The following is a 15,836-nucleotide window of genomic DNA, read 5'->3' on the forward strand; positions in this document are numbered from 1 at the left end:
TTTAAAAAAACAAAAAACAAAAAAAAAAAAAACCAAAATCCAGCCCCTGCGATTCCCTCTTTCCAAGGCTGATGTCACAAAATTTGTCGAGCATGATATCTAATGGCAACCTTGCAGCAAAACAAAAACAAAAGCCAAAATGTGCAACTTGTGCAAAGGTCAAAACCGACCAAAAAAAAAAAAAAAAAAAAAAAAAAAAAAAAACTGTAAAAATTTCAACTGTAACATTAACAGAAGTGAGGTTAAAAGAGTGGCACTTAATGAAAAAGAAAAAAAAAAAACAGGTCACGTGACAAAAACAGAGGGTGTTGCAGACTGGTTAATATGTACAGTACATCGTGTGACACCTAACTGTGCTTGATGAGCCTTTGGTTTTACACAAAAGTCCAATAACAAAATAAAAGTGCTCATGATTGTCCTCAATAATAACAATGCTACCATATCCATCTTAACCTCAGGCATCGATGTGGCTTTGACCGTTTGAGGGGCTAAAATGGTACAAGACACATTAATAAACAATACAGTTAACGTCTGGCTTTCGCATAGGGCGCTGCTCATTGCTTTCCATTCTTTTTTCTTAAGTAGATCCACCTGTCAGAATGCTTTACTTTCTTCAACTCGTCACAGAAGGTCTGTCTGGGTCACTGAAACGTAACTTGTTTAGATGAGAGCACACACTGAGTGAAGTCATCCAAAGAAGTGGGAGGCCATCTCTCCTCTGAAACCCCGTCCGAAGGCTAATTGGGGATAAAGCAGTATGTGTGCAGGGGTGAACTAGCCAGTGTTCAGCTGAGCCAAGTTCAGATTTATCACATAAGGCAGCAGTGCAGTCCTCAACAAAGTCCTTGTTTTCTCCCACTCCTTTGTCCTGCATCTTCAAGCCCTCTCATATTCCTCCTGTACAATCATTCTAACTAGCACTGAGTAGCGTGTATTATTTAACATATACACAGTGACACACACAGGCGCAGGCAGAGGTATCAAGCTCACAGACGTCGCAGCAGTAGGAGCAGGCGGGCAAACTGCAGCCACTCAAACACGGTCCTGGTTCCGATCAAAACCAAGCACCTCAAGGCTTAAAGGTTTTCAGGTTCTGCTCCATGGAGTTTCAATTTACTGAGTCCCTTTCCAACTGTGAAACATCAGTCAGCAAATGAGCTCCTGCTGGATTTCGGGTCTTGTGCAGAAAGGGGGCTCACTGAAAGAGAAGGCGCCACGGCCCGCCTTCAGCTCACCTTGGCCTGGGCACCTGAGAAATGATCCAATCACGTCTAGCTCAGGGGACGGAGCTGGACTCTCTGGTTCCGATTCGGACTGACTCGTCTCCGGCTCATCCAAAGAGGACGGCGACCTGTTGTGGAGGTGTGGGTGGGAGTGAGGACAGGAGTTCAGCCAGGGGTGATTGAGACATTCCTCTGCTGTGGCCCTCTTCCTGTATACACAAACACAATAACACTGTGCATAAGTGGAAAAATCCCAGAGACATTACATAACAGATTGATTTCCTAGATCTTCAGATTCACTCAAGACATTTTCTTACAAGTTGGCCAAATTACTTTTCAACATTGGGCACGAAAAGCCACAAAGATGACGCCATTTGCTGTCAAGATTTTTTCCCCTCCGTCTCTAACCGATTACTCAGACGGTGAAATATCTGCCTTTTTCCAGTGCTGCCACTGTACTCCTGCAATTAAATGATACTGACTGGAGATTGTGTGTCTGCATCTGCTGATGCTTTTCTAAACACATTAAGGTATCTTTTTTAAAGATCTTTGAGAGGTTCCGCTGAATTTAACGAAATGGTAATGCAGGGAAAAGGTAAGACGTGCATCAGTGTTTGATCTAACGTCAATCCAAAAATGCTGAACTAAAAGTTTGCTAAATGAGTAAAATTCACAACCAGCATTTGCAAGAAAGGAAACGACTTCTCGCCCAAGTGACGCAAATCTTGTTACCACAAACGCTCATTTAGACGTGTGCCGACATGTGCTTTCGTGCCGGTGTGAACCTGACTCACATCCTTGGTGTGTTAATCTGCTCAAAGTGATGCTGATGGAAACTCTCCACATTAAGCCATAACATCTATTCATCTTCACCTTTACTGTTTAAAAAGAGCCTCACCTTGGGTTTTTAACCAACAAAGATTTGATGAAGTCAACAGCCAGCGAGGAGATGCCCTCGAATGTATCCGGTGAATAGTCTATGTTGACTTGAGAGATGTTGAGGAATGTCTCCTGTTTGTCAGCACCCAGAAAAGGAGACTCGCCCGTGAGCATGACATAAGTCAGAACCCCAATACTCCTGGTAAAGAGGAAGGAGAAAGGAGAAGGTGTTTATGGGGCAAGTCATTGTCGTTTATGGTTACACAGTGTATTGCAAAGCCCCACACATCTGGCTGGCTTCCACTATTCTATGATGAGCCAATTAAATGCAAGTATGTAGCAAGGTTTGTCTTGTGGTCAAAGGTCTAGACACAAAATTGTCTTTTGCACGTTAGGGAGGTGATGTCATTGTCTTGAATATTTATCTAGATTAAATTAGCTGTGTGTGGCGTCCTCTAACATGAGTGGAAATACTATCTAAAGTAGCACACTTACCACATATCTGTAGAAGTGCTAATGGGTTCATAGTTCAGGATCTCTGGGGCTGCAACAGAAACACATGACCAAAGTTAGTCACCTTAAAATGTGCTCACATTTTTAAAAAAAGAAAAAGAGACATGTAGTTTTGGGTAATTTTTAGCTGAAAGCAGGACTTACCCACATACTCTGGGGTACCCAGGATCTCCCTGACTTCTGTGATGTTGTCCATTCGTCTAGACAAGCCAAAGTCCACAATACGAATGTCCCCTAGAGGTGTGGCACTGGTCAGCAAGACGTTCTGAGGCTGGAGAGGGCACACATGCGGATTAGGCAAAGGTTACATAAGGAGATAAAGACTGATTTGAGCAGCCTGAGGTAATTAATTACGCATCTACGAGTCAAAGCATTTGGGAAAACTGATCCTGACAGGATTAGGGGTCTAGGTCATCAGTCAACTTGCTAACTGGGCCTTTGAGCCCAGATCATCCAATAAGCCTATCAGACAATTCTGAAGAGAGGTAAAGGCATTTCTGCCAAACACTTAAATGGCTCTATGGTTAGTCTATGTAAATACTGTAGTGTACATACAACCTAAATCCAGGCCAGGCTGGCCTAATGCCAGATTTAGCTGGAACAATGGGATACATACAAGAAAGAGAAATCCAAATATCAGAGTTGAGCCAGCAAAGCCTGAGGAACCACAGGAATGCTTCGATAATGAATGATTTCTCTTTTGAAAACAGTTTGACACAAGATCTCAAACATTTGAAAGCCCTTCTAAAACAATTTAGTGCATCTCAACGGATAATTTTATCTAGAACACATTGTGTAATGTGTAACCAGAAGCCCGACGCATCAAGAAAGAAAAGAAAATCTCAGTGACGGCTGCTTTGTTACCTCAAGACACATCGAAGAAAACATGATAGTTAGGTCAGATGCTTTTATAAAGTGATTCCTCACGGGAACAAAGTCGTGGCACGCTGAATGAGCTGTGGTTGCATAAGAGAAATAATATCTTCCCCATTCTGACTCTTGAGAGAACGCACCGTCCTATATTTGTCATTAACATTTCTTGTGCATTTACCTTCAGATCCAGATGCACCACATTATTCCGATGCAGAAAGGCCACCCCGTTCAGGATCTGCCTGGCCAGTCGTATCACATCTTTCTCTGTAAAGGCTTCGTCGTTGTCCGCAACACACTGGTTGAAGATTTCGCCACCGGCGGCACTGGAAGAAAAACACAGGAAGGAAAACTGAATAAAAAGAAACTAAGGATAAGATGAGAAGAACATAACTTTGAGTGGATAACCACCCAGTGAAGTTTAGCTTGGCTCACTTTCATTTGCACTTGTAATAATAAATTGCTCCTCGAAAGTTACAAACACACCCTTCCACTCAGTTTCAGTCACATAAGTTGGCAATGCAAATTATCAACCTATCGCACAAAAAGGGAAAAAATATAAAGCCATTACTGCTTTCTTTACAATTATATAACCATTTCCCCCTCATTTGTGTTAGAGAAACAAAGTTCATCCACATCTACACACTGCAAGCGAGTCCAACATAAATCAGTACAGTGTTAGGTACCCCGCCTGTGTGAGTACTTTCCTCTTGTCAGGAATATTGCAGAGATAAGAATGGTCATATCAGCAGCTTCAGATAAGCTCCTTCACAACCTCATATACTGAAATAAATTCACTAAAACAGGGGAAGGAAATAGACAAAAAATAAAAACACCCGCCACCTAACCACTTTGTAAAAATATTTTAACAGAAAGAAAGAAGCAGCGAAGTGTGAAGTTTGTACCCGCTCTGTATGAGCCCCAGCATGCATCGTTTTCTACTCCTTTACTCGAAACAAACTGCTTGCTCATTTTTGAGTAATAGTAAGATTCCTGCATAGCCCTGCTGTGCTTGTATAACAACGTTAAGTAATGTGGAGACATGGTGGATTTATGTTAGGTGCTCCGTCAGTTCTAGCAATGCACGAAGCTGACAGTCGACTCCCTCCAAAAAACACTGCAACCATATGTGGGGGATTTAGAAAGCAGACATGCTTTTTATCTTCAGAGGAAATTTTTTTTTGTTCCAGCCCTGGGCACAAATGTTACATAAGCTGCACCTTCCAGTCCCCGTTAGGTCCTGGGCATGACTGTTATACAAGCAGCACCTTAAAATCCCCGTTAGCCTTCTCAACCTGCCAACTTCAATAACCTGAGCAGTAAAAATAGAAAGCATTTTGTTTTGGGTTTGGGCACTCTACCTCTCTCAGACCTAATTCTTTTTTTAAACTCTTAGCAATAAATACTTGCTTGCTGTAAACACAGTCAATCCCAGCTGATGACCCCCAGAGTACTTAAGAGCAGTGGCTCAATAGGTTTACGCTGATCTGCACATGTAAACCAAATGAATGCAAGCTGGCTATTGATGCCTTCATGTGGGTGAAGGAACTGAAGGAATAAGTTAGTCTGATGGATACTTTAATGATCCTTGCTTTCAAATCCTAATAAAGACCATTTGCATATATTGTGGCCAAGAATGACAGGCTAATTCCCTGAAGTCTGAATATTGTTGCTGTGCTTTGGAAGTTGATGCATTCCCTACTTTAGAATGCAGGCAGACATCCTCCCTACAACAGTCCAAAAGAACAAACCTATCACAACCACACTGTTTGAGCTAAATAATTGGTTTAAGACAAGAGTTAAGAACAGCTGACTCCCACCCAAACTCTGAATGCATAGATAAGAAAGCAAAAGGGGCAAAACAAGTCAATCCTCTGTTTGATTAGTAATCATTCTTTTTGGCTCATTACTACATGATAGCCCTCTGTCACCTAGAGCATGTTTCAGTTAAAGTCCAGTACAGCCTGGGTTATGTTGCATAGCATTTAGGAAGAACTTTGCCCCCCCCATGGATAACCTATCTCACTGATTACCTCAAGTTACTCTCCACAAAAAGAACTTAGAGGCGATTTGGTTTTCATGAAAGTGATCATGTCTAAAACTAGTCATTACCCTGGGGGTTTCTTTGGTACTGACGCATGCTGGAGCTGTATTTTTGAAGATGATTAGACTTTGACTTCATTTCTCTAACATTGACAAGGAAGTGGTTGTGGCTACAAAAAGTGTGTGTGCACACGACATTTTACCGGCATGGCTGTGTGCTACTTTTGGGAGCTGCGCTTTGCTTGCTGCTTACATTTAAACCCACAGGAAATGGAAAATGGTTTGCAATTCTTGAAACTCATGCCGAGGTCAGACGGTTTGTGAATGCAGTTTTTCATTCGCTTGCTGTTAGTTCTTCTGTAGCTTTTAGGACATGCAGCAGAAAATAACTGACATTTAAAAAAAAAAAAGAAGCTTTGTCAGAGCTAAGATGTCGTGCATGCATACTCTGCTTCAAATCCCAGCGCACCAACAACTCCCAGCGTAACTTCTTTGGCGGCTGAAGAGGAAATGTGGGCCACTGTAGACTGACCTCCTGCTATGTTTTCTCTGCAGGCATGCAGGGGTGAACTATGGTGCTACTTCCCCTTTCGCACTTTAGTCAAGAGGTCAAACATAGCCTTCCCCATAGAGAAGCTTTTGTTCTACAGAAGCATTCCATGTCTGGGAAGGGAATAACTGGAGTGGATCCTGAGCAGGAGAAGGATTTCTGCCTGAGAAGTGAGCAGTTGTGGAACAGGGTCCCTGGAACATGATTCAAGGACAAACTCCTTTGTGTAATGAGGGAAGTGAGGTGGTTAAGATGCTAAGGGATCTTTCTAAATCCTAATTAAAGTGTTTCATGAAAGGAGTTTGATGACACTCGCTAGATACCTAAAGATTTTTAAATCTGAACCACAGTATTAAAAGCCAAATGCTGAATTGACCTTGTTAGGGAACTGAATCAGCAGTGTGAACCACCTGCTGTGTTCACATGCATGTTTGAGAGTCATCACTGCCTTAACCAGATTCAAGCGGTAGCATCTAAATGAGTAATCCATAGCTTAATGTTGTCATTTTTACACAGTAAGCATGCTGCAGTTTTACTGTGGCATTTAAAGTGACACTTCATCACAATCAGTAAGCGTAACAAGAAACTGAGGTGTTCACGCTACAGCGAGACGAGCGACTAACCACAGACACAGAGAATTTCCATTTAAGGTAGAGACCATGTTAAACTAGTGCAAGCCTGTGCATTTCACACGTGGGTGGTTTTTTTTGGGGTTTTTTTTTTTAAGAACTAGCAACTTGCCTAGAACTATGCCAGGAAATACTTCCTTTTTTTTTTTTATTATTCTTGCAAATCAGCCGACCATACTGCATAAAATCTAATTATTCACACAGAAGCACCAAGCTCTGACGTTCTTATCTTGCAAAACACAGGATGTTGCATGACGTATGTAAGATTTGAGGCTTTTCCAACTAAACCTGTGCTTATGAAAAAGAATTATTTGTAAGGTACACCTGGGAAACCTGCACAGAGCCTACCCCACCTTTCTCTTCACCAATACCTGGTGACCTAATCACCCCCCTCAAGTTCTCTGCTATGGCTCAAACACTTAGATTCAGGAAGAATTATTTAGATTACTGCTGTATGATGCCATTAGCTATCCAAACCACTGCTAGTTTGGGAAAGAGAGTTGAATATTTGTGATGTAGAACATTAGTGACTTACCACTCAAGAACGAGAATGATCTCAGTGCTGGTTTCATAGACTTCATGCAGTGTCACCACAAAGGGGTTTGCCTTGGCCAGCTCCAGCACAGCAATCTCATTTAAGATGTCCATGCGGCAGTCTTGGCCCTTCCGTCGCTTTCGCAGGAACTTGGCAGCATACTGCTTCCCTGTCGCCTTCTCAATGCACTTCTTCACAACTGCAAACTTTCCCCTGGGAAACAACAACAACAAAAAGAGCAACAGAGTGTTTAGCCATGAAGAAAAATCACAACCACCTTCCTGTGTTTTTTTATTTTATTTTTTTTTTTATTTTATTTTATTTTTAATTTGTTTAGACATGGGTCCATTTCCTTTTCAAATTGTTACTGGGTTAAATGTAGGTCACTTAAAATGCATACAATCCACTCAATATTTGACTGTTAAGAAGACATGAGGCATTTTGGAAAGGCAACCCAATTGGCTACAAGTGCAACAGCGAGGGTGCGGTTATGGAAAAGTCCAGAGATAAGGTGCTTATGTGGCATCATTTGAAAAATTTAGACCGTTATTCACCACTGATATGCTGTGCAAAGGAGGCATTCGTTGAGAGATCCCCCTTCTTTCTCCTGTTCCTCTAGCCTTCAGGAGGGTCTGAAGGAGAGCAGATAAGGCTGACACTTTTGGCAAGAGCGGCAGAATAGAGGGCAGGGCTCTGATAAGGGTATTGCGACTTTGTAGGTCAAGCAAAAACAAAGAGATGTGACAGCTTGGTTGCATAATGTCACTGGTAAAACACAGCATTAAGACTATCTACGTTTAATTTTAATAAACATTGACTCCCCCCCCGAATGTACATTAATAGAGTCATAAAAGGTGCTAAGGGTCAGCTGTGGGTGAGGGCAGGATGTCCGATGTATTCAGAACTGCATTTGGGTCAAACCAACACAATCACCAGCCGTCTCTCCCAGGCTGAAAATGAGGCCTTGTGCACCACTTCCCTTTCTTCACAGCTGACAGCAGCAGGGACAAATGGAATTGTGTTGACACCTCCACCCAGACCCTCAGCCAGAGACTGCTTCTGCATTGACAGTTGTACAAAAGCTGACCAGTCAGCTAAACACAGCAGTCCTGAGACCAAGACCACCCACATGAATGTGACTGAGCAGGTCACACGCTGGGGGGGGGGGGGGGGGGATGTCACAGTTTGACAGTCGAGTTAGAACCCAAGCAACATGAAGACAGTCACTGTAATCTTAACATCTACACCTAACTAACATCTCAGTGTTTTCTTAAGCTACACTTTAGACACAACACACAAGGCTTGGGGAAAGTGAGCAAAATATGCTAGAAGATAACTAAATAAATGAAGCTATTTTTCCTCCCACACAGTATTGCTTAAAGCTGACTGTGCTGCTGACCAAAAAACAGCTACTGTTCTGGATGGAGTCTGGTTGTGTGCTGGCTGCCACCCCATTTCCCAGTCTCGCAGTGTAGTGACGAGTCATTGTTCAGACTGAAAAGGCAAAAGCCATCAGGGGCTTTTCATCCTTAATTAGCCAAGTTCAGAGCTGTGGGCTGGGTGCTACATATTAGAGTGAAAAGAAATGACTAGTGGTTATTGAAAAGGGCAGCCCGGGGGGGTCCGTTCAAAGGCTGACAACAGGTCAGAGGTTACTAAACAAGGCCATCTTGTAGCCGGCCATGTTCACCAGGAAGATGAAAAGAATATTTTTGTTATTAAAAAAAAGAAAAAAAAAAGAAAGAAAGAAAGAAAGAAAAAAATATCACGCTATAATTTAACATTTTAAAAAATACATTTTTGCTTTTTTGGATTAAAAATACCAACATCTCACTGTTAACACAGAAAGGTCTTAACATACTCTGGCTAATGATGAGAAGTGCTTTCTCAAATAATCAGCAATTGCGGTTATATAGTTCAAACAGTTCTCTTCAGGAACCTGTCTGAAACTCATCTGCTATCAATCACCAAATTTACTGTGACACAAAACATTCCTTTGCGCAAGATGGCGATAATTTGATTAAGAAACTGGTTTCCTGTGCAGTTTGCATTTTGTCTTCCCCAGAGGCTCACTGACTCATGTCTGAAGCGTAATGAAAAATGACAGCTCTTATTTGCCTTTTTCACAGACAGTCTGACACACAACCTGAGTTCCTCTTCCTGCTTTCAGGTTGCCCACAACATATTTTGTGCCATTTCTGCAGGAAACCATGCAGAGCGTGATAATGAGAAGGCTTTAAAAAGGGTCAGGAGGCATTTTTTTTTTCTGCAAACGCTGAATTATTGCCTGGTATTTACAGTTGAAATGTTCGGCATTCAAATGTACAATAAAGCTAATCTCCTGCCATGCGGCACTTACGTACATTCCTGCACCTAATGTGATTATGAAGCCTGATCTCAGGATGTTGAGAAAGGGAAAGGGAGTAAAAAAAAAACTAAAAAAAAACTAAAAAAAAAACGGGGGGGGGGGGGGGGGGGGGGGTGAAAGTTGATCTATGGTAGTGAAGGGAAAGAAAAAAGTTTATAGGATGCTGTAGACTACACTGGTAGCCTAAAGCCAGCACGACAGGTCATGCTACTCTCCCTCATGTCCCAGGGTGTCTTATAAAAGGTAATTGGCTACTTACTAGGACATTACTGAGCATGTGCAAAAGAACAAACCTGAAGTTGATTTGTGAAAACAGAGAGTGCAACCAGCTGCTGAATTGAGTGAAACCCAAGGAGCGAAACACAGCTCATCTTCTTTATTCATGCTGCAGTGCTTACTAGAGAAAGTCATTGTAATTTGGCACATTGGGGAATCCCCAGTTAAATACAGCGGGAATCTGGAATTTCAGCTGGCATCCACAAACCAGCAACTGGGAGACATAAATATATATGTGGCTAAAGAAAGAGGAAGCCAGAGCAAAAAAAAAAAAAAAAAAAGGCACTGTTGGTAGACAGGATATTTAACTTGTGGGAAAGCAGGTACATGAAACAGGAAAATAGTCAAGAAAGCAGCAAGAATGAACTATATAGGCCAGGATTAGAAAGTCTTGCTTTGTGTTTTCGCATGTTTGATCATTAGTTGTTGCACGTATGTTTCTTGATGTCAGTGTAGATCGCCGCGCATTCAGAACGATTACTCCAAGTCCATTCTTAAGCACTCTTGACATTTGAGGTTTTTCATTTTTAGTACCACTTACACCAGGATATAATGGATCGTGCACGCGGGACCTCAGCAGAAATAATAAGCAAGTCGAAAACTTTCTTCCTTAAATCGCAAAGATAATGTATAAGAACAGTCCATGCATTTCCACACAACTCGTTATTGTCACTGTTTAGAATTAAAAAATCTTTCAGAGTCTCAAAACTATTTAGCAACTTCCAGCCAGGACTCACAGAAGCGCATTAACATTACGCGTTGCGTGTGCCAAAGCGCTGCTCCGCGCCAGCAGATGGAAAGCGCAATTGGAAATATTCAATTAGCAGGCTTCCCAGTAACACGTGCAGAGAGTAACTCTAATATGATTGAGCGATTTGCCTAAATCTGTTCAGACATTGTTGCAACGTCCAGCCAACGCACGAAGGTATTAGGATTTTTGTCAATGACTGCTTGGAGGAAAAAAAACGAAAATCTTCAGGCAACAAACAAACTTACCTGCCCAGTTCTTTGCCCACCAGCTCGTAGCTGCCAGCGAACGGGTCAGTCCTTATCCTGGTGTTGATTTTTGTAACCATTCCGCTTTTGTTCATGGTTGTTGAAGGTGGCATTGAAGTCGTGCCGTGTAATGAAACAGTTCTTTCTCGCCAAATAAATACAAAAAGGAGACGACTTTCTTGTAAGCTCAAGTAAAAACTCGCATAATATTAATTATTAAATAAAAAAGGTCAGTTAGAGGCTACAGAAGCTGTTCGAAACCACCGGTATGTAATCCAGCTTAAGTGCGTCCCAAACATAAAGGTGATGTCTGCAGCAGCGCGACACAGTCAGTGGGGTTTTAGTGCTACTATGCATTCCTGACAGCAAAGTCCTCATCAGAGCCCAGCCCCCTGCGCTGACGCTAAGCAGCAGAGGCCAATGAATTTGCAGAGCAGGACTTCTCAAGGTGCAAGCCAGCTGGTTGGCATGCGGTAGTGAGTGACCCGATCTTAACACGGCAGGTACGTATAAATAGACACTTATAGCATTAGTTTTGCTTTGATTGGTATAAGTATAACTTTAGCTGATAACAATCACTCGGTTAAACGGTAGCCTGTTGTAAAATACACGAGTATAAGGAAAAATAAACATATAAACAGAAACCTATTTTATATCCCCACATAAGGCCATTTGGATGAGTCTGTCAATCGTAGGATACCATACCAGCTTTAGACTTAAAATAAAGGTAAACTCTAAAAGAAAGATAAGCGTCCAAGTACACAAGGGCAAATTAATAAGACATAAACCTAGGTGTTTACAAACCACTTACTTCTATTAAAACTTCCAAAACGGACTCCCAGAGCAAACAATAGGTACAACAAGCCAAATAGTTTAAAACTACAAACATACACAAAAACTCTCACGCTCAAAAATATTTAAAGTATGCTTGATGTCGTTGGTATTTGTTTTCCCGATACTTGCTCTGGGCTTGGCTGTGGAACAGGTGAGATTGACTGTTGTCACATTTAAGCTCAGTCATGAACATGATGCTACCCTGAGGGTTTGAGAGCCTTCCGCATTCTCTCCCCCCCCCGTTGTCTGGTCATTGAACCTTTATGTCATCCAACAAGAATTCAAAGCATCTCATTAGATAACACATCAGGTCATGTGGCACAACCGAAAGTTGGAAAGTCCACTAATTTTAATGTGCGTGCATCCTGCAAGTTTTCCATATATAGCTTTTAAAGGTCAAGGTCTATGCCAATCATAAGTAAACAAAACGGCGCACAGATAAAAAAAAAACAAAAAAAAAACAACCAACTTCTCCATCTGATACTAGTAGAACTAGTAGTGGATTTTGTGTTTCTGGTCTCAGTTTCTACTACGTGAAATAAAAGCATGATATCAAACACTGTGAGGTGTTTGCTTTTATCAAAGCGATTGGTGTTCTTTCCAGTAGATGGTAAGACTTCATAACCATGGGAGTTTGATGGTACCATTACTTATACAATCAATTAATATTTTGGTTATTATTTTAGATTTTAGATATGCAAATATAGGACCTACGTATTAAAAAATCTATTGATAAAATAAATGATGAAAGCAATTTTGTCAGTGCTTTGTCCTCTCTAAAAGTCCTTGAAAGACTCCTACCAGCCTACATTTCTAATGTTTCAGTGAAGAAATTAATAGCTGCTCTGCCTTGAGGGAATATCAGCGACAGAGTTTAAAAAAATGACAGTATGAACGTTTTTTCTGTACTGGTTTTATGGCCTGTGGCTGATTACTTTTCCAGTGGTGGGTCACATGCCCTACATAGCTCTTATCTAGCACACAGAGCAGGATTTGTCCAATCTTACCATACCAAAGCTAATTTTGTTTCCACAAACAGAAACTGATGTAAAAGACACCTATTGAAAGACCACATTCCTCAGGCTCTGCCGAGTCATTAGTGTGTAGCGACAGGGTTACATAACATGTTATGCCTCCTCAAATTGTTACCTTAACTCTAAGTGGACCTACTGAAGTCTTGACCCCCCTTTAACCCCACCTTCTGTGCCAGGCTTCCCATTAAAGCCAGGGTCAAAGTTCAGAGGAACCACGTTAGCGAAGGAGCTTTACTCGGCCCCAGAGACCTAATGAAAACACATACCAGCAAATTAGACTGCCAGCCTTCAGTTTGACAAACATAAATATGAGAAGTTCAACCATGACCTGGGAAACGCAAAAAACCCCTCTCAGAGCCACTGTAACAAATAGGCCCAGTCAGGACTTGATAGGGCACAAGGGTATGTGATCATGTTCCAGTCTTTCCCCTGAGTTCGTATTCTCTCTGGTGGTGGTGGTGGGGCATTCACTGCCATTCATTTCTTAAAATCACAGTAGCGCTGACACAATACAAGCATTCATTTACAAGTTCCACACTTATGGGGCAATAGTGTTATGATTCGTTTCATCTGCTAGATGTACATTAGATACTCAATTTTAGCTCTGCTTTTAGTCTCGGCCAACTTTTGATCTGCTTCTTTAGCGGATATGTGCTCAATTATGTTCAATAGCAAGTAACTGAGTGCACTTATTGTCCATTTTGTTCTGATCGGGGAGTCAAATTTGGCTTTTGGAACTTTTCTGGTTATTAATGATGCTTTGAGATTGGCAAGAGTTGCATGCTAGATAGCTTAACTCTGAGCTGCAGCATGCTAGCTCTGTAAAGTTGAGGTGAGCTGCCGATTCAGTGACACACTCTCTGACCAACTTAACTTGTCATTTTAAAAATGCACTTTTATATAAATCCCAGGTGGCAGTCATCCTCAAACAGGGATGTGATAGCAGAAGTTGTGATTCTTACAGGAGCTCCTGGACACCCAGAGAAATAAAAGGATGTTTACAAAGATGTGAACATTTAAGAATCGGGGTAAGCTTTATTTATGCCTTCATTAGGTAAATGTGTTAGAGAGACAGACTGTCTTTTGTCAGAATTTTCAAAGATGTCCTTTGTCTCCTCTTTTTGTTGCCTATGGCATCGTTTAAAGGGGGATTCTCATTACATAAATGCTTTTCACCAGTGACTCAGCGACACAATGCTATTGAATATTTTCTGCTGCTCCCTTATGAGACCGCTCGGAGGGCAGTACAGTTATATAAAGATCTCATACTCTGATAAGATCCCAGACTTTTCCTTTCTGTTTGAATGACCACAATAACCTGTTTCCACCCTTAGCTTGTAATGCAGAGATGACTTGAGTGAGGAATGCCGTGACGTGGCAGAGGGAAATGTCTGACTGATGCATTATCCCTGTTTTTGGTTTTGTCATAGAGCTCTCAATCATGCACCGTTTGCTGACTATTTGATTTCCTTTCTTTGCTTATTTGCCTTCACTTGTGAATGAAAAAAAGTCTGATGGCTGATGATAACCTCTTTCCTAGAACAAGCAGTTCATGAGAATCAAACTTTCGTAGGAAATTAGCTTTCTTAACAAGAACTAACGGAGTATATGTGGGCTGCAAAATGTCAAATCCATAGATAAAAACTGCTTATTGCCTAAATTCTCTGTTTATGGTTCTTAGTTCTAACCCATTGTTTATGCAGAGAGAGGTTTCCATATAATGAATGGCTTCAGAATCAGGCGGGTAATCTCGCCTCAGTCTATAGGCGTTCCCTGTCTTCTTTGGTTACTTATGCAGGGCTTCATTATGTATCGGATCAGTTGTGCAATTTGTCCTTAGCGAGCAACTTGTGTTTTGTCCCAGGAGTTTAATAGCAGGCATCACTTTGCTTGGGTAGAGAGCTAATCACTAGCAGGGTGAGGGCAGGCTAGCAGCAGTCCCATTTAACACATGACATCATACTTTTATTAACTTTTTCATTTGTACAGTAGCGTGATGGTGTTGATCATAGATCACAGTTTGGTGCGATCTTCCATCTCTTCGCAGTGAGCTCAGTGTGAACGGAACAGCAAAGGTCTCACACCTCATAAAACTAAATAGTCCAAAACCGCTGCATGATTTAGTTGCTTAACGCGTTACCCACTGTGGTTAATATAAAATGCAAACATCTCCTCACAGGGATGAATCGGTGGTTTCCCAGACGCTGGTGCTGGAAGTCAATCACCTCAGGACTGCAGGATGACGTGCACAGTTGACGTTCGAGCGGTATTAAAAGATAGGTTCTTAATCCTTTTGGCAACTGAGAAAAACACTGAAGGGGGATAAAAATAAGGCATCGGGATAGGATCAAGAGCTCATTGCGGTGGTTGTAGTCGAAGTTCAACACTAAGAAAACAGGCCTGTAGGAGAAATAGTGTGTGGCCTTATCAAAAACTACTCAGTTATCGTGTTACTCTATAATGATAGATTACTGTAGGCAGACGTAGGTTAGTTGGCTGTTTGCTCCTTGTTGTAAAGCCGATAAGTTCTTTTTTTTAACAAACAAATAATTCCTTAATGTTATGTTAAGTTGAACAGGCAGTCCCTTGGGTGCTGCAAATAAGCAGAGTTGTTGCAAACCATATACACAGTATATTATTCTGGTGTATCATAATTCTAAATTATCTTGTTTGGCAGCAAAATAAACAATTTCCCAGTCTCGTTCCCTCCAGGACCAAAGGTTTTAAACCTCTAAGACTTACGCTTACTGCTTCTTTAGGTACACCTCTTCAACAGTTCAATAATGCAGCATGGCAGCAACTTAATGCATTTAGACATGGTCAAGACAACCTTCAAACTGGGCACAACAAAATGGGGAAAAAGGGGATTTAGATGACTTTGAATGCGGCATGGTTGTTGGTACCAAATGAGCTGCTCTAATTGTTTCAGAAACTGCTTAAAAACTGGTATTTTTCTGCACGGCCATCTCTAGGGTTTACAGAGAGTGGTGTGGAAGAGAGAAAGCATCCAGCAAGTGGCACTTCTTTGGGCAGTAAAGTCTTGTTGATGCTAGCGGTCAAAGGAGAACGACCAGAATGCTTTCAGT

At 41.6% G+C, this 15,836-nt stretch overlaps 1 protein-coding gene across 1 annotated transcript; it reads right to left on the reverse strand.

Moving 5' to 3' along the window:
* stk17al (serine/threonine kinase 17a like) lies at nucleotides 1–11,209 on the reverse strand. The gene is made up of 7 exons (XM_080905943.1): nucleotides 10,883–11,209; nucleotides 7,243–7,455; nucleotides 3,667–3,811; nucleotides 2,760–2,886; nucleotides 2,598–2,646; nucleotides 2,122–2,301; nucleotides 1–1,432 (listed from the first exon to the last, which is right to left on the reverse strand). Exons 1-7 carry the CDS (start codon nucleotides 10,993–10,995, stop codon nucleotides 1,147–1,149), a joined length of 1,113 nt encoding a protein of 370 aa, XP_080762069.1. The 5' UTR covers nucleotides 10,996–11,209; the 3' UTR covers nucleotides 1–1,146.
* Between the last annotated feature and the right edge of the window lie 4,627 nt (nucleotides 11,210–15,836).

Source organism: Rhamphochromis sp. 'chilingali', assembly GCF_963969265.1.
Source record: "Rhamphochromis sp. 'chilingali' genome assembly, chromosome: 15".
In the NCBI taxonomy this organism is placed as follows: domain Eukaryota; kingdom Metazoa; phylum Chordata; class Actinopteri; order Cichliformes; family Cichlidae; genus Rhamphochromis; species Rhamphochromis sp. 'chilingali'.